At 43.0% G+C, this 19,633-nt stretch overlaps 1 protein-coding gene across 34 annotated transcripts in view; it reads right to left on the minus strand.

The window, feature by feature from the left end:
• Positions 1-2,302: 2,302 nt before the first annotated feature.
• The window catches only part of MADD (MAP kinase activating death domain), a 175,234-nt gene continuing 157,903 nt past the window's right edge, over positions 2,303-19,633 (minus strand). For 33 of the 34 annotated variants that reach the window (XM_073604395.1, XM_073604389.1, XM_073604391.1 and 30 more), the window contains 4 exons: positions 19,330-19,436; positions 17,748-17,817; positions 7,956-8,002; positions 2,303-3,125 (listed from right to left, as the gene is read on the minus strand). In XM_073604395.1, the coding sequence (XP_073460496.1) occupies positions 3,018-3,125; positions 7,956-8,002; positions 17,748-17,817; positions 19,330-19,436 (332 nt within the window). In that variant the 3' untranslated portion in view covers positions 2,303-3,017. The remainder of the gene's footprint in view (positions 3,126-7,955; positions 8,003-17,747; positions 17,818-19,329; positions 19,437-19,633) is intronic. The other variant, XM_073604387.1, reaches the window with a different exon arrangement.

Consider the following 19,633-nt stretch of genomic DNA (forward strand, 5'->3'; position numbering starts at 1 on the left):
CGCCATACTCAGGAGTAATAGCAGAATGTGTTTTAGTGTGTAATTTGTGGTATGCATATGCTGTGTGTGAGAAATAACCTTCTAATATGACAATTTTGTGAAAAAAAAAAAAAGATTAAAAAAAAATCTTGATTTTGCAAAGAATTGTGGGAAAAAATGACAATTTCAAAAAACTCACCATGCATCTTTCTAAATACCTTGGAATGTCTTCTTTCCAAAAAGGGGTCATTTGGGGGGTATTTGTACTTTTCTGGCATGTTAGGGTCTCAAGAAATTAGATAGGCCATCAGTACTTCAGGTGTGATCAATTTTCAGATATTGGCACCATAGCTTTTGGACTCTCTAACATTCACAAAGACCAAATAATATACACCAAGTTGTACTTATTTTTACCAAAGATATGTAGCAGTATAAATTTTGGCCAAAATTTATGAAGAAAAATTACTAATTTGCTAAATTTTATAACAGAAACAAAGAAAAATTCATTTTTTTTACCAAATTTTCAGTTTTTTTTTCTTTTATAGCGCAAAAAATAAAAAACTCAACGGTGATTAAATACCACCAAAAGAAAGCTCTATTTGTGTGAAAAAAAGGACAAAAATTTCATATGGGTACAGTGTTGTATGACTGAGTAATTGTCATTCAAAATGTGAGAGCACCGAAAGCTGAAAATTGGTCTGGTTAGGAAGGGGGTTTAAGTGCCCAGTGGTCAAGTGGTTAAATAAAGCCCACATGAGACATTCATTAAATCACCATCTTTATTTGGAACACTTCATGCTCCCTTCCAGGCAGAAGCTGGACATTTTCTTCATCTGTTTTTAACACCAACACAAATACTGTTTGACCGGGATGCAAGTTAGCTAAGAAATGTAAAGAGAACATGTCAGGTACAGAGCAAGTACCACTACATACTTACAGTTACCTGTAAATAAATCTACAATGTTCTTGTGAAACATGCCTGGTATGGACCCAAGAAGCCCACTCACAAGCCAGTTTGAAATTTTGGGTGCACACTGGTGCAGAGCTGAATATGTAACAAAATTGGGAGGATTAGCAGCACGCTGCATTTCTTTTGTACAGTTCTAATTCTTAGATGTATGGCTTAAGTGTAAAGAGGACCTGAAATCTCCTAGCCTTATTACAAGTTAAACAATTCTTTTTAGGGCCCTGCTTATTACTATATAACCTGGATGCTTATCCTAATTGCAATTGCAAGTTCTCAAACAGCCTATTCACACTTGTTCAGTTTCATGCAGCAAAAATAATGCATTTTGCTGCATGAAAATGAATTTCAACAAGAAATCCCATTCTTTCCTATGGGGCTGGTTCACATCTATGGGCTGAAGTTTACAGAGTTCTGAAAATAGAAATTATATTGGCCCATTTACATCTACACATGTGCTTTACCACACATGCTGCATACACATGGAGCAGTGTGAATACAGGGCAATGCCTTGCCCACCCACCTACCACCATCACCCCACTATTTGATGAAAGCAAAATCTTTGGGCAGTAAGTGGGATGGGAAGGGGTGGTATGGGCTGTGAGATTACAGACACGATTTGGGGATTTCTGAATGCACAATAACAAATAAAGGTTTTTGCCGGCACATTTTGGTACCTGTTCATTACCTGCTACATTAGTAACCAAGGTTTGGGAGTAACCTCAGCTTCACTTAAAGCAGTAGTCTCTAAACTGTGGCCCAAGGGCAAGATGCGGCCCTTTGCTAGCCTTTATCCAGCTCTTTGGGTCCTATTCCTCCCACTTACACCAATAGAGGGGATTAATTCCTTTCACTGACACTATTGATGGGGCATTATTCCTCTAACTAATATTAATGATGGGGCACTATACCTCCAATTGGAATCAATGACGGTTACTATTCTCCCCATGATGGGGTACTATGTTTTTCACTGATACCAACAACTGGGCACTATTTCTACCACCAATACCAATGATGGGGCACTATTTCTCCCACTAATACCAATGATGGGGCACTACTCCTCCTACTGACCTCCAACCCTGAGGCCATGTTTATTCTCATTGATGCTAGGCCACAATCTGGCCCCCCCTAAAGTCTGAAGGACAGTAAACTGGCCCTTTGTTTGAAAAGTTTGGAGACCCCTGACAGCTTTGTTCACCTCTGGCCAAAAATACAAAATACACGAGGACACTCTAGTAGAATACAGTTCTATTGTATTACCATCTCCTTCTCCCAGTCTATGCTTTATTGATTAAACACTGCCCTCTGGTGGCCAAGACGAAATTAACATAAAAAGCTTAAAAGAAATCAAAGCCAAAGCAGCATTGGAATGCCAGTTTATTGCACATTCAGGATCTGTACAGAATTCTATAAATAAGAAAGACTGGAATATTTACATAGTGCTCTCCATGCAGTGGTGGACAATGGCTGGAATGGGGCATCAAATACTTTAATATTTACACTCTGTAGCATAAGGTTCCACATCTGCCTGCGAAATGTGTTAACCTTTTTTTTTTCTTTTTAAATATATGCTAGAAGCCCACAATGGCCGTACGTGGTTTAGTTCTGTCCGTGGAAAGAGCTCTGAAGCATGCTTTGCTTGAACATCAGACACAGCACTCAGAGTGGGAACTAGAATGCAAGTCTTTGCAGCTCGCGAATCCAGGAAAGCCCTATACTAGCGGCTGGCGACCGCAACACTACCGCACAAAAGTACGCAGGGGCTGTTAAGGGGTGCAACAATGCTAGTGTCTTGGAAGAGTTGTGTTGTATTCACTGCACAGAGGTCAGAAACACACAAACACACAACACTAAAGCTGGGGTGGGGTGGGCGGGGCTCTGTAAAATGCAGTTACAACACATAGTGAAGTCACTACAGGGGAGCCTCTGCGGCCTCCGTATACAGGAGGAATGTTACAACAGAACGCCAAATGGAATAGCTGTCAGCAGAGCCTGCGGTCTGGAAGGGGAGGGGGCATAGCGCACATTCAGTGTGTGGTCACAGGTCAGTTATTGGAGAGGGGGGAGGGGAAGGTCAGCTGGACACAGGCCGAGGGGGTCTGCTCTTCATCTCCGCTTCCTTTCCTCGGATGGCGGCCACGTAGGAGAAGAGACACAGGACAGAGTAGCAGATCTCGTGGGCCTGTTAAAAGATAAAAGAAAACACTGAGACTGCATAGCAACAAGCACCCTCCAAATATTGGGCCTTATATAGTAAACTGTAAAAATAAAGAACAGTTTATAAATGTAGAAGAGTACCTGGAGTGACAAAGCCCCAATGCAAAACTGAGTATCAGCCATTCCTTGACTGTCTCATATTGAAGCTGGCCTTGGGCTACCAAATCACCTTTAAAAGCAAAACACCTCCTACGCATAGGTGTGGTCGTCTAATATCAGATCTTCAAACTCATCTGTCTCTAAACTGGAGAGCATTGCTGCCCTCTTAGGACTGGGAAAGCCCCAATTCATACTGGAAAAACACGAGAAACAGAAGGCGCAACAGCCAAGTGCATTATCCCAGTAAACATTTATTATAAAAATTGATCTGCTCACAAACGATATAATAGAGCACTAAGTAACAGTTATTCCATCCACTCTGCATACTCCTGGGTGTGGGAGGGCATCACCTGAACTCCAACTGGCTTACGCGTTTCAAGGCAAGTATCCTCCTCCTCACAGCCAAACCACTGGACAACGCAGAGGGTTTGGCTCCAAGGAAGAGGGTCCTTCAGTCGAAAAACACATAAGCCAGTTTTGTTCAGGTGATGTCCTCCCAAGCTCAGGAGTACGCAGAGTGGATGGAAGAACTGTTACTTTGATGAGCTCTGTCTGTCATATCGTTTGTGAGTAGATTCATTTTTACAATAGACTTTACTGTGATAATGCACTAGGCTGGAACGCCCTCTGTTTTTACCAAATCACCCTTCTTGCATTCTTGGCCCGGTCTCAGGCACTAGGACACACCACAATCACACACCTCTAGGGAAAATTCTATTACATAAAGTGCAACTTTCCTTGGAAAAAATGAACAGCCTATTTGCCTTTGGTAAATCAACCACATTGATACCTTTCCCAGTAAAACAGTGGTGCCGCTCTGAGCCTGCTGGCAGACTGAAGGGGGGAAAAAAAGGCAATTTTTCTTGAATGGGTTGTGCTGGGAAGGCAGTACTGCCCGGCAGTCACGTCAGAGGTTATAATTCCTGCCATGACCACGATGCAAAGGATTTTGTCTTTATGGACCTTGCTTTGTGCACTGCTCCAAATCATATAGTGGAGGAGGGATTATGGTGTGGGCTTGTTTTTCAGGGGAGGGAACTTTTAAGGCGTCAACATACCAAGATATTTTGGACAATTTCATGCACCCAACTTTGTAAGAACAGTTTGGGGATGGCCCCTTCCTGTTCCAACAAGACTTCACACAGCAAGGTCCATAAAGACATGGATGAGAGAGTTTGGGGCGGAGGAACTCGACTGGCCTGCACAGAGTCCTGACCTCAACCCGATAGAACACCTTTGGGATGAATTAGAGCGGAGACTGTGAGCCAGGCCTTCTCGTCCAACATCAGTGCCCGACCTTATAAATGCGCTTCTGGAAGAATGGTCAAACATTCCCATAGACACACTCCTAAACCTTTTGGACAGCCTTCCCAGAAGAGTTGAAGCTGTTATAGCTGCAAAGGGTGAGCCAACGTATTAAACCCTACAGACTAAGACTGGGATGCCATTAAAGTTTATGCGTGTGTAAAGGCAGGTGTCCCAATACTTTTGACAGTGATTATACATTATAGTTTGTTTGTTTTTTTTTTTTAGCTGCAGGAAATCAATCTCTTATGAATTTTTACATTATATATTGCACTTCATAAAACAGTACTTTCATGTGCATAGTTTAAAATATATGCTGTAAGCATCAATGTATTTTTCCCTGGGCTTAAATTAAAGTTTATTTTACAATCTGATCTTTTGCTGCAAGAAAATTGACAACAAAAAGGTATTTCAATTTGAAATTACTGTATGTGCCTTGTGAGTGACATTTCGAAAAGAAAATACTTTATGAAAAAAAGAATGAAAATTAGGATTAAACTCAAAAAATAGAAACAAAGACCAGATGTACACTGGGTGGCCCTCAGAGCAGAGGAAGGCTTAGAAAGTATCTATGGGCTATTAGATCACAGTGCACACTTGTGCCTCTAAATAAAGGGCTGGGGACTTTTATCTTGAGCATCAGCCTTTAAATTTAGCCTGATGTACACATTCTAAAAGGACGTCTGCGACACAGTCGTGTCTTACAGCACAGTGATGACATCTAGTTAGACTACATAATGGCTGTCATCACTTAATTCAGTTGGGCGATAAAGCACTTTAGACATTGCTATTTTCAAGCTGGCTGCCCATAAATCTCTTCTGAGGCTTCCTTTACCCACTGCTGTAATTACTAACGCAAGCTGACATCATAGTATCGTCTTCCCATAATGGACCCACCATATGGGTGGCTGGAGCCAACGTAAGGCTACTATCCACTTAACTGAGATAAGTGATCCTGTCACAGAAGTACTCATCGAATAACGCAGCCCAACTACCTTTACATCACGCAAGAGCTATGATACTACAATGACAGCATCAATGCATTTGTGGACTGCTGGTTTCCAAGGGGCCTCAAGCCCAGTTCTAGTTAAAAACGTATTTTTAGTTTTAGACAGGGTGGGGAAGGCATAGAACCCCTGTTAGGTATTTACTGCCACGTGTGTGTCCACATTTGGGAGGTTCCCCTCAGTTCCTGACGGTGCTGAAAGCAACTGGAAATTCCTCCAGCGAGGACACAGACTTCAACAGAACACTTTTCACAAGCTGTCAAAATGAGGTGAAATATCACTGCTGGGGTCACTGACAGCAATAATAATTTGACAGAATTTATACCCATTTATCAAAAAAAAAGAAAAAAGAAAAAAAAAAAAGTGTTGGCTGGAGTTGCACTTTCAGCACCAGGATCTACCCATTAAAAGTTCTCATCTCAACCACTGCCTACAGGATTGGACATTTGCTACTGCATTCTAATTGGGATATTGCAGCAGCAGGAGAAATACCTGCTCAAAATGTCTGTATCAGGAGGGGTGTAGCCCCTCCACCTAGGGATCCTGGAGGAGATATTTTCCCCCTGAAAATTGTATTTAAAATTGCTAGGATTCACCCACAGCAAAAAGTTTGGGAAGCTTGGCTTCCACATTGTAGAATGAATGGTTATCAGTGGTATATGTTTACAAAGTTGTACCAATATATTGAAACTAAGCATTGATTTTTTTTTAAATCAGAAAGGAAACTGCTAAATACTAAATGATGAATATCCAATGCTGTCATTTTTAGCTTATTAAAAACTAGATGAATAGCATTGTACTGGCAGCTGCCAGCCTTGTAATACATAAGCGCTGTGTTAGCGCATTACAAGAAAAAGTAACTGTAATAATAATAATAATAATAATAATACACAAGCTGTAAAAAATAATAATGATCTACTGGGATTTAGAGACTAAAATTTCCCAGCCTCCCAAGCCCAGTGTCCTTTAGTTGCATGTGTGCTTTCATAAAAAGAGTGGAATGCTGTATATTTAGCTCCCCCTCCCCCACCGTTCCAAACTGAAAACACTAGACCAGGGTTGACTACGGAGTGCTGGTAATCCAGCCAATATTTTCTCAAAATGAACCAGGAATATGCAGCCAGTGATGTCAGATCTGCATACTTCCAAAGTCACTGACTCAAAGTGACTGTGCCAATACTGCAAGGGTTAACTACTGCTCATTTTGGCCTAGGGGACTTAGGGCAGCCATAGGCAGTTCGAATCTTGGCCGGTCCAGCAGGAACCTGTCAAGATTCGAACCGAGTGAGCAGGCTGAATGTACCAAGTTGATAGATCGACTTGGGTACAACCAGCCTGTTGGATTCACTAGCGATTAGTGCTAGCGCCTGCTATAGGCGTTAAGAATCATCACTGCCTTCTCTGCTCCTGCCCTACACAAGGAGAATACAATGGCTCGGCAGGAGAGATTCCCCTGTCAGGGCTGTGTTAATTGGGGGGGAATGGTTGCCGGAAAGGAATTTGCACCATCTATGGCCTGCCTTAGTAAGGCACTTACCAAATCTTCTGCTCCTGTTGGCTCCTCTGCGCTTCTCTCACCTACAGTATGTTCTTGGGGTCTAAGGTCCTCGGACGTCATCAAGACGGATTCAGGGGCCATAGCCCTGCACTGGACATGAGCATGCTAAGAAACAGTCCACTGCTACAGAATATGGGGCACCGACTGATGAGGGAGCGGAGGATCGAGAAAGCAAAACTGCTTTTCTGTTCTCTAGACCAGGGGTCTCCAAATTATGGCCCTCCAGTTGTTCAGGAACTACAATTCCCATCATGCCTAGTCATGTCTGTGAATGTCAGAGTTTTAACAATGCCTCATGAGATGTGTAGTTCCACAACAGCTGGAGGGCTAGTGTGGAGATCCCTGCTCTAGACAAACAAATGGTTAACCCTTGGAGTGCACGTGCACCCCACTGCAAGAGAAAGTTTTTAGGTTTCCTGGAGTTGGGTTTTAAAGTCAATGTTATAAGCAGACATTTTCAACACAAGTTGTCCTAAAATAAATGGAAGTTTTGAAAATCTAATGCACCCTGCTATATAAAGTTGGGTGCAGTGGGAGGGGCTGAGCAGGGTTTTACATAATTTCCATAAGCAGCTACAGCAGCAGCAAGGGTGACTGTTACAGAAAGAACAGTGTTATCACCCTATCCAATGGTTCCACTGGCAGTGTGTAGTTCACATCACATTAAGCTGTGAGCCCACTTGAAGAGAAATCAAAAGTGCAGCAGACGCCCCGATACCCAATTGTATGTATAGATAGAATGTAAAGTCTTATAAAGCATACTCATTCATTGCTTCACCTCATGCATTCATTTTAGGAGTCACAAGCTTGCATTGTGGCTACTTACCATGGGCGTCTTGTACCGGTGGCTCACCACTTCTTTAGTTTCAGGAACTAGAACCGGATCCAAGAGACAAAACACAGAGTTCAAAAAAACACAAGAGAGAAAAACACAAGACCAGAGGGAGAGAGGACACCCAGCCAGGGGCCTACAGAGAACACCCAGGGGAACGAATGGTCACAGACAGGATGATACGGGGGAATTAGGACCACAGGCTCACAATGTTAGCAGTGAATCAAGTAGCACAATGACACCCAGGGAAGCAAGGTCAATTAGGCAGAAATGGTTAGCTTTCTAATTGAGGAGGAGAGCCTACAAGCCTTTCCAACAGTCAAGTAGCTAATTAGCAAGTCAATTAAAATGTCTGAAGCCAAGATTAATGAGGTTAGGCGTTTGTGCAGTTAGTCAAGATTAAATTAAGATAAATCAGATAAAGCAGTAGATATATTTAAAATTTTTAGTTATTACTGGGCACCGAAGGGCCCAGTCCACTACTAGCTTCTACTAGAACTCCAGCAACAACATGCCTTAGAGTTTGGGGCTCTGCCCTACTGGATAGAGTCTCCTCTTGTATTCTACATAAAAAAATAAATACGATCCAAAATGAAAGTGGGAGCACCTCATAATTTCAGATGGGCAGAGTCTGGAGCTCAGAAATGTCACCACTAGAGTTCCTTAGAGATATAAGCAACCAATGTGTGATTTGATCCTCCAACATAATAAAATGGGCAAAATAATTTTAGGGTGAACTGATCCTTTAAAGATTTCAGTTAAAGAGGACCCATCTTTGGACAGGAAGCTACCATGATGTGGGCTGAACCAACAATCAGCTTGGATTATAAAGCAACTAGGGGGACCAGTAATGTTTTAGTCCTAGTAATTCAGAAGCCTGAACATTATGTCAACTCACAACATGGCTGCAGACACTGTGTGTACGTCACAGGTCCAATTTACCAGGCTTACTCAATAAAATTGTCCAAAGAATAATAACAATGTACAAAGAACAGTGATCAATGAAATTCTGATTAGTTGCTATGCCTTATTACAGTCTGTCTTTCTGAATAAGCACATAGATGGAGAAAAGTTTGCGTTGAAGTCGGTCTGCTGTACTACAGTGGACAAAGTAGGTCTGCTTGACTATGTTGGGCCAACACAAGATGTTAAGAAGACACAGACAGACAAACAGATCACATTTATCACAGCAGTGGTGCTCAGTGCTGATTCTTAAAGACCCACTAACACTGTATGTCTTCCCTGTTATCACACAGGGGCATTAAATGGCCACCCAAGGTGGATATTTTAGTTACAGATACAGGCTGGTGCTATAAACTACCTGGTAGCTTCATAAATGTTTTGGGGACTCCAGTGAAGGAATCCCCACCATAATATACAATACATAAAAAATAGAAGAGCCAGGCCCCTAATTATTATTTGCAGCCAGCTAAGAAATATTAGAATTTGTGTAAATTCCCATTGAAGAATTTACTCAGTTGGTTTTAAAAAAAAACTTGCATATGAGGTCTGGGTGGACTGATATTTTGACTAGTAACAAGTTTAGGAGAAAAGCATTACCCATGATATGTAAAATCAAGTCCACATGGAGCAAGAAAAAAAAAATGTTTGCATGTGCCACAAAACACCACTCTACATAGCCGCCCATCGCTCCATACACAGATGTATTTTACACATGTGCAAAAACCCATCTATTTCACTAAGAAAACACGTGTTATGCATTTTTGCATTACTTTACATCTTATGCCAGCCATCACATAAGGTGGTGTATGGTTGCACTGCAAATAAAGATACTGAGTGAGGCCTTTTTACCCCCATGTATGCAGCAATTTGTAAAGAAAATCTGCAATGTCTGGGGGAAAAAACAAAAACACTACAGGTACAGGTACTGTTAGGGGGTCTTGAGGTTCACAGCTGAGCACCAGTGACCAACAATTTACAGTAAACTGGTCAATTAATATGGAGGTTAATTGTTAGAGTTCTGGGTCCCGGTATCAACAATCAGATCTAAAAGTTAACCTGTACTCTGTTTTCCAATTGTAGGTTTATTTATAGCCCAGTTTTTATTAAATTTTTGATCTAGTGTGGAAGGGATTAAAACCCCTGCCAGTTTATTTAATACCATTTGTTCAGTTGAGGTGCTTCACCTCACTTCCTGTCTCCACAGATGCAACAGGAAGTAGGAGGAAAGTGGAAATCCTATCCTAGACAGTTGTCTGACCGGCTGGGTGTTTTAGGCCGCTGGTGCCCTTAAATACCTCACATGACATTGAGTACATATGGCCTGAGGAAGGAGCACCCATGCTCCGCAAACGTGTAGACACACCTAAGCGGCAGCAGCATCGGTGATGTCACGTCTGCCTCCCGTGCTGTACCCAGAGAAGCCTGTAGTCCCCTGGCCGGGGACACTCCACAGGAACCCACAGTGCCCTCTCTGATCACAGCTGGAGCATACGAACCAGATGCCCAGTAGGGGAGGACAGATGAGCTCTACCCCTGCACTGTTTCTGTGAGTTGCTTGATTTTAAAAGCACAATTCGGTGTGATTAAACAACTACACTTAGATGGCGCTTATGTTTCTTTTTCATTGTTTACACAGCATAGAGTCCCGCTTTTACCTCTAAAGAACTAGCCGCCTGTGCTGCTTCCTCAATGGACTAAATAGACTTTTAAATTATTTTTATGAACTGCTAATGTTGGGCTGATACCCCTAGGTTTTGTCATCCTCCAGCCATAATCTCTGCTCTGTCCCCATTTACCCTCACTTCATATTCTGGTGACAACTGTAACATTTTGGATTTTTCCACCACTTTTGTCTCAGTGACAAAGGTCATCAGCGTGACTTTCCAGCATGGCAACAAAACCTGACAGGAGTTGTAAGTCTTCCCTACCCAAAACTAAGGAATAGCTGCCTATGCGAAGACACCAAAAGATGCCTGCCGTTGCCTTTATTGGTCAGGGAGACCTCTTCTGTGACTCTTTTCGATTTGTTTCACTTGTTGCTGAAATCTGACTCCATGACTAAGGCCGGCCATACACGGTTCGAATTTCGGCTGGCTCAGCAGGAACCGGCCAAGATTCGAACCGTTAATGGGCAGGCTGAATGCACCAAGTTGACTGATCAACTTGGGTAAAACCAGCCTGCCGGATTCTCTTGCATTTGTCGCTAGCAGCTGCTATAGCTGCTAGCAATAATCACCATCTTCTCCCGATGCGGACAGCTTCCCCCGCCAGGAGCAGACAATTGCTTGGCAGGAGGCATTCCCCTGTCTGTGTTGATGGGGGAATTGTGCAAAATTTATTTCCTGCAACCCATGGTTGCAAGAAAGAAATTTGCACCGTGTATTGCCTGCCTAAGCCCTGGGAAGTGCCATAACACTGTGCAATGAACACACCCTCATTGGTCACTAAGGTAGTCTAGTTACCTAAAAATTCAGGTAAAGTCAGGCCCAAGATCAAAGAGAAACTAAATCAGAAAGGAGCACAGAATAATCTTTACTGGCTAATAAAGGTGCTATAAGGCACTTTTTGGTGTTTGCCCTTAGGAATGACTTTAGTTTTTAATGGCGTACAGGTTACCTTTAACATAAGTCGTCTTAGCCACTACTGCAACTAAAGCAAGATACAGATAGATGGGGGTGGATAGGAGTTGCTGGGCAGGCAGACAAAAGGTCAGTCAATATTCACACACACTGAAACAGGTACAGTTAATATGGACATTGTCAAACATGTTGTAGGTGAAATTATGAAGATGTGATAATCTTAAGGCACACACTTCAGCATCATCACTATGAATACTCCGATCATAGTTATAAATGATAATTATTCGATGCCAGATGAAGGTGCCACGTTTCTTGAAGGCTTAGAGAGATTTTTATACTACAGTTAACTATTAAATGTAGGGATTATCTCGTTAACCTGAAGTTCTATCCAATCTCATCTTAATAGTTAAAGAGAATCAGTCACTTTGCTACTAACCCATGGGGTATACAAATACCTAGTGCGTGGTCTACATGGATGCAGTGCTCTGCGAGTTTCCAGCACCGCATTGAACTCGCACTGCCCTTGCGATCCGGAGCAGGTGTCAGTGCAGTCTTAAGGACACCCCAAAAGCGGGTCGCAAATACAGCGCATTTTCTGGCACTAGATCGCATGGTACAAGTTGCAGTGCGGTTCCAATATTGCTGCATGCATGTCTTTAGTGCGATGCGGTATGATTTGAGCTCACCCAAAACTAATGGGCACAAATCACACCACACTGAATCGCATGGAAATTGAACAGGAAAGTGGTGCGGTTCCTGCACGATTCACATGCAGTTCATAGTGTGAACCGAGCCTAAGAGGTAGGCTGACTGAAGCTTTATAGTGCTGAAGTTCACGGACTGCCAATGAGGGAGAAAGGAGAGAATATCAGGGAGATCGGATAAGACACTATTCTTGTAAGTTTAACTCTTTTCCGTCTGCCTGGCAGCAGAGTTTGGCCTGTCACCTCTCCTGCTTTTCTTTTTATCTATCCCTAATCTGTGTTTTCTCATCTAATCTGGGTCTTTCCTGTTGATTTTTTCCCCTTCAGCAACAGTAAATCTTGAAGCTGTCAGCAGATCAGCCTCTAATGTCTTTGATTTTAGACACAGTGCCGAGAATAGACAGCAACTAAGCATGTGCAGAGCAGGGTGACACAGTGTATTAATGGATTTTAAACAGTACAGGCACTCATTTTTAATGTTTTACATAGCTATTCCCGCAAAAGGGGACAGTCTAAAGTGATCCATCAGACTTAATTTTCTGACTAATGTTCCACTTTGGGTGTCCTGGAAGCACAGAAACTCAGGGCATTGTATTGTGCAAATATTAAATTTGGCTAAGAATCTGGCCCTTTGGCCTGACCCCACCTAAATCCTGAGCGCCACTGCTGAACTCGGAGGTCACCCATAACATTCACACACTGACAGTGAAGCAGCTCAATTGATATTTCTTTGACAGAGCTCCCCGAGGTGCATGACTTGCTGGGTGCTCTAGAAGACATCTAAAGCAATATTTGCACCCCATTAAATAGTCTGTATTATAAACTATGAATAACTATCCAATTATTAGTAGAGATTTGCTTTACTAATTAATTCAGGTGCTTTCAGAACAGAACAAAACTAACCACATAAATGAAAACCTGTCCTAACCATTGCTCTCACTGCAGAGACAGTATATGGCTACAATATGAATAATAGGAGTTGCCTGAAGCAACTCGATTTTCCTTTTAACTTTTCCAGCATATAAAAGGAAAACATGGATTAGTGGTGACAGGGGTAAAACTAAATCCTTCAAGAAGGAAGAAAATATTTATTTAAAAGGGATCCTGTTGTGAACCTTAACAATTCAAACTTGAGCCAACTGCATTAAACACAAGTTTAACAACACATAAAAAAAAAAAAGAAAAAGAAAAAATATGTATATTACTCTCTATCTATCTATCTATCTATAGATATCTCTATCTATATCGCTCTCTCCCCCTCTCTCTCTCTCTTATATATATATTATCATTCAGATATTAGTACAAATATCTGAATGACGACACCCCTCTTGCTTTGGAGGGGGGGGGGTTGGGGGTTGCAGTCTAGAAGTGGTCACTGGTAAGTACCGTAGCACCACCTACGCCCTTTAATGGGTTTTCCACCTTCCAGGTGACTTTAAGCTACTGGCTTCCATCTATTCTCATGCAACATTTATTAATTACATTGCCTTTAACTAGAATTCTTCTACAAATGTTTAAATTAGATTTGTCATTAGGCTTAATTTACAAAAGTAAACCTCCTGGTGCCAATCACAATAAATGCCTTTACGATCTGCAGCTTCAAAACACCTCAGGCGACCCCAAAGCCTGCAGTATGCCAGTTTAAGCTTCTGCAAAATGTAGCACTGAGGCAAGCTCCCAGCACATCCTGCAATTCACTGCGAGGGCTCAGCAACGTACTAAGAAGCACCCCAGAGTGCAACATAGGATATGCTTGTGGGATCTCTTTGAGCTGCTATTTACCAAACCAGGAAACTCTATACTATAGCAGCTTAGGCCGGTTATAGATAGTTCGAATTTCGGTGGGTTCAGCAGGAGCTGGCCAGGATTCGAACCATGTATGGGCAGGCTGATTGTACCAAGCTGATCAATCAACTTGGGTACAACCATCCTGCTGGATTTTACTTGCGATTAGCGCTAGCAGCTGGTATAGCCACTAGCAACAATCACTGTGGCTTCCCCCTGCCCGGAGAATACAATGGCTCGGCGGGAGGGATTCCCCTGTCAGCACTGTGTGTTGATGGGGGAAATCAAGCGAACTTCTTTCCTGAATAAACAGAAATTTGCTCTGTGTATTAGTGCAATTGATAGTGCTTAGCTGTGTTCAGCTGAATTTTAAGAAAGTCCCCCGTGTAATATCCCACATAAAAAAAAAAAATGTATATTTATAAATACACAGTATCTCATAAAAGTGAGTACACCCCTCACATTTTTTTGTAAATATTTTATTTTATCTTTTCATGTGACAACACTGAAGAAATGACACTTTGCTACAATGTAAAGTAGTGAGTGTACAGCTTGTATAACAGTGTAAATTTTCTGTCCCCTCAAAATAACTCAACACACAGCCATTAATGTCTAAACCGCTGGTAACAAAAGTGAGTACACCCCTAAGTGAAAATGTCCAAATTGGGCCCAAAGGGTCAATATTTTGTGTGGCTGCCATTATTTTCCAGCACCGCCTTACCCTCTTGGGCATGGAGTTCACCAGAGCTTCACGGGTTGCCACTGGAGTCCTCTTCCACTCCTCCATTATGACATCACAGAGCTGGTGGATGTTAGAGACCTTGCGCTCCTTCACCTTCCATTTGAGGATGCCCCACAGATGCTCAATAGGGTTTAGGTCTGCAGACATGCTTGGCCAGTCCATCACCTTTACCCTCAGCTTCTTTAGCAAGGCAGTGATCGTCTTGGAGGTGTGTTTGGGGTCATGTTGGTATACTGCACTGTGGCTCAGTCTCCGAAGAGAGGGGATCATGCTCTGCTTCAGTATGTCACAGTACATGTTGGCATTCATGGTTCCCTCAATGAACTGTAGCTCCCCAGTGTTGGCAGCACTCATGCAGCCCCAGACCATGACACTCCCACCACCATGCTTGACTGTTGGCAAGACACACTTGTCTTTGTACTCCTCACCTGGTTGCCGCCACACGCGCTTAACATCATCTGAACCAAATAAGTTTATCTTGGCCTGTTCAGACCACGGGACATGGTTCCAGTAATCCATGTCCTTAGTCTGCTTGTCTTCAGCAAACTGTTTGCAGGCTTTTTTGTGCATCATCTTTAGAAGAGGCTTCCTTTTGGGATGACAGCCATGCAGACCAATTTGATGCAGTGTGCAGCGTATGGTCTGAGCACTGACAGGCTGACCCCCCACCCCTTCAACCTCTGCAGCAATGCTGGCAGCACTCATACGTCTATTTCCCAAAGACAACCTGTGGATATGACGCTGAGCATGTGCACTCAACTTCTTTGGTCGACCATGGCGAGGCCTGTTCTGAGTGGAACCTGTCCTGTTAAATTGCTGTATGGTCTTGGCCACCATGTTGCAGCTCAGTTTCAGGGTCTTGGCAATCTCCTTATAGCCTAGGCCATCTTTATGTTGAGCAACAATTATTTTTTTCAGATCTTCAGAGAGCTCTTTGCCATGAGGTGCCATGTTGAACTTCCAGTGACCAGTATGACAGAGAGAGAGCGATAACACCAAATTTAACACACCTGCTCCCCATTCACACCTGAGACCTTGTAACACTATCGAGTCACATGACACCAGGGAGGAATGGCTAATTGGGCCCAATTTGGACATTTTTCACTTAGGGGTGTACTCACTTTTGTTACCAGCGGTTTAGACATTAATGGCTGTGTGTTGAGTTATTTTGAGGGGACAGCAAATTTACACTGTTATACAAGCTGTACACTCACTACTTTACATTGGAGCAAAGTGTCATTTCTTCAGTGTTGTCACAAGAAAAGATAAAATAAAATATATACAAAAATGTGAGGGGTGTACTCACTTTTGTGAGACACTGTATGTTCATTCATTTAAAGAAAAACTAAAGGCAATTTTTTAGTTTTGGATAGAATGGAGATGGATTAGAACACCTGTCAGGTTTTCATTGCGGTCTGTCCCTATTGGGGAGACTATTTGTCATGTTTAATAATTATCACCAAAAGCGAAAGTAAAAGAAAATTCCACATTTTGGGTGGTTCCCAGAACACTTACTCTATTCAAAATGACAAATAAATAAAAAGTGTTCTGTTGTATGAAACAAAACGCCTGTCTCAAAAAAAAAAAAAAAAAAAAGTACATGAGCTATTTAGCAGATTGGGCCCCACAGACTTCAATGGGAACATCTGAAAATGTGCGACATGAGCATTTTACAACTATTTGATGCACGTTTTCTGCTCAAACAGTAGCTCTCCACCCCAATCTCCTCCACAACTCCCTCCCCAAGTGCTCAAGTGCTTTATATTGGGCTAGACAAAAAATCCTGAAAACCCTTGTAATATGCTTCTAAAACGCTTTTATTACACTTCTAAAAAAGCTCAAAAACTCTCAAATAAAAAGCCTGAAAGTCGCTCTGCTCAGGTGTGAATGCTTTCACCCGTCCTGCAAATGCAATAAAATAAAGCTTGCAAAATAACTTTGTAAGCAGAAGTTTGTTACCAGTTACCATTGCTTATGCTGGCACAGGTCTGGTTGTTCAGATTTTGAAGTGGCAGAAGGGAAATGCATGGCATGCATAGGCGTGCGCACAGGGTGTGCCGGGTGTGCCCAGGCACACCCTAATCACCCTGTGCAGCACAGATTCCCCCAAACTGCCCTGGCTCCCCACTCCTTCCCTCTGCAGCACTTCTGGCTTCCCTCCTCTCCTCTCCTGCCGGCTGTTGCTGCGGAGATGTTTTAGGATGAGTGAAGGAAGGGGACAGTAAATATGTATTTATCAGCCCCCTCCCTTTCTGAATGAACATGGTGAGTGATGTGAGTAGTGTGTGTTTGAGCTTTGGGGTGCACACCCTAATGCAATAGGTTGAGCACACCTATGATGGCATGTACTATATAACAGGACACAGCTGGGTCTACAGTTTCACTATGGCATCAAAAATCTAAGTTTGCATAAAAACATTGCGCTGCCATAGTCATATGGGGGAGATATTGCCCGCCCATACAGCACATATGACATAGGGGAGGTGACCTTGCTTAGCTGTGTGCGAGTTCTGAAAAGAAGGAGATTAAGTTACAGACAATTTACAGCATAGCAGTAAAATGACTTAACAGAAGTGATTAAACTGCCCAACTTACTGCCTGAAAGTGGTAAATATTAAAATATTCACATGGAATATTTCATATTACTTGCATAAAAAATGTTTCATATACAGTCTTCCTAACGCTTAAAATAATAAATATAGGAAAGGGGGAAAAAAATGCACGTTCCTCAAGTCACCTGAAGATAAAAAGACCATTTGCAATCTACCTATGTGCCTATAGACACTTAGCTGACGTAGCATGTTACCTGATCTGGAGAAGGAAGGTTTTCAGAGCTGCCACAGGCAGATGGAGAATATTATACAGCAGTAACTCAGATATCCCCTCAAAGCTCTCTCCATGGCTCTCTAAATCTCCCTCACTTCTACTGCACTAGAAGGCGCTCTGGGGGGACCCCGTTTTCTGAGTTACTGCCATGGCAATACAGACCCAGCAGCACAATGATGGTATTTACCAAATTCCTCCAAGACAAAGACGCCCCGTACAGTGTTACACTTTTTAATGTGATTCAGCTGTATGAAAACCTGGAGGAGAGAGGGGACAGAAAAATGGGAAGGAAAAAAAGGTACAGAGGAAGAAGAGGGACAAGAAAAGAAAAAAAAAAAAAAGTAACAGAGGTAAAACAGAGGTGGACATGAGAAAGTGAGGACAAGAGAGATAATGGAGGAGGGGAGAAGAGACAAGAAGGGAATCAGGAGAGAGATTTGAGGGAAAGGGAGAGAGACAGAAGGCACTGGTTAATTTTTCATATCCAGGATTTCCACTGGTGTTCACAACATTTCTGTAACAGACTGATGTGTGAAAAGGGGAAAAAAACAGCTTTGGAGTAATGGGAAGACGTACCCTAACACAGCAAAATATCAGGAGGTAAACCATAACTAAAGCCGGGGGGGGAAAAAGTGTTGGAGGTCAGACGGAGGGAGAGGGGGGAGGGGGGAGTAGCACAGACAGCTCAAAAAACTAACGGGGGAGAGGGAGAGAGCAGCGAGAAGCAAAGATGGCGGCAGAGTGAGTACCTTCCGCTCCTTGCAGGAGGAGTGAGCGTGGGAGAGAAATGAGACTGTTAGTGACACAGTGAGACCACACCTCCCCTCACTTCCTAATACCCCCAGCAACACACAGCCCAGACCAAGACATCAACACGGGGAGGCCAGGAAAAAAGCAGCCCCGTTATCAAATCCATCCCTGCTCCTCACCCAGCACGGAGCGCAGGCCTTGCTCAGGCTGCATTGAAGGGGGGGCATCACTGGCTTTTATTTTGTCTTGCAGTGTCAGTGTAGTTTTATTTTTTTTTCAGGTGTCCTTTTTCTTTTAACTTTTTGTAGCCAGTGGATGCACTGAAGACCTGTGACACCGATTTCTTCGGTTCCCTCCTTTCCTCTGGATTGTTCTACTATGAGATGAAGAACCGAATGATCCCTAAAATGACCTGCGGAGCCCTGGGTGACCTTGTGATGACTTGAAGGCCACTGTGGTGACCAGAAGGATTACATTCTGCCCCTGGGTGACCTGTGGATGAGCTGTGTATGGAGGGTCAGCACTGGGAGAGGTCAGCCCGAGCCAGGGAGGGGTTACAAAGAGACAGCGCCAGACACCACCCACCCCCGGCAGGCAGAGGGCAGCATGGAGCAGAGACAGCGAGAAACGGCACATGTGTCACACAGCTACAGCAAGCAGAGAAAACACAGACTGAGACAGAGGGGAGCTCAAGAATTAGGGGTACCCGGCACACTGCAACTTGCACACTTGTATCCCCACCCCCCCAAACACTTACATGTTGCCCACCCTGGCCCCCGACATGACTACACTGCAAAAAAACACTTTACACACATAATGGGTTTATGGGAATAAAAACACAACTTATGGAACACAAAGCACATAATGTTACTGGACTTGGACAGACAAACCAGCTACGTGATCACCTCTAAATCCACATATTACAATGCTGGAGTCTCATCTCTCACCCATCCCTACGAACAAGCACACCGCACACTCCCTAAGTCATACTCCCCTCCACATTCACCCTCCCCTCATACCTGACTGTGCATGAATTTCAGATTAATCCCTTCCAAGGTCACCTGAAGAAGACCTCCTTCCCCAGTCTTCATGTCTTGAACAGGGAACTCACCACCAAGCTCTGGGCCTGTAAAGAAAATTTAATAGAAAAGGGTTGAGCAGAAGCAGATTTCCAAATATCCTGCACTGTAATGACCAAGTACTAGGTTATAGATTACTTAACCTGTTTTCTCATTCAAACTGTATATAAAAAGTTCCCTATCAGAATGCCCTGTGCTGGGGATAAGTTTAATAAACATCCCCACATTGAGAGTCAGTAGCTGA

The sequence above is a fragment of the Aquarana catesbeiana genome, linkage group LG11 (assembly GCF_042186555.1).
Source record: "Aquarana catesbeiana isolate 2022-GZ linkage group LG11, ASM4218655v1, whole genome shotgun sequence".
In the NCBI taxonomy this organism is placed as follows: Eukaryota; Metazoa; Chordata; class Amphibia; order Anura; family Ranidae; genus Aquarana; species Aquarana catesbeiana.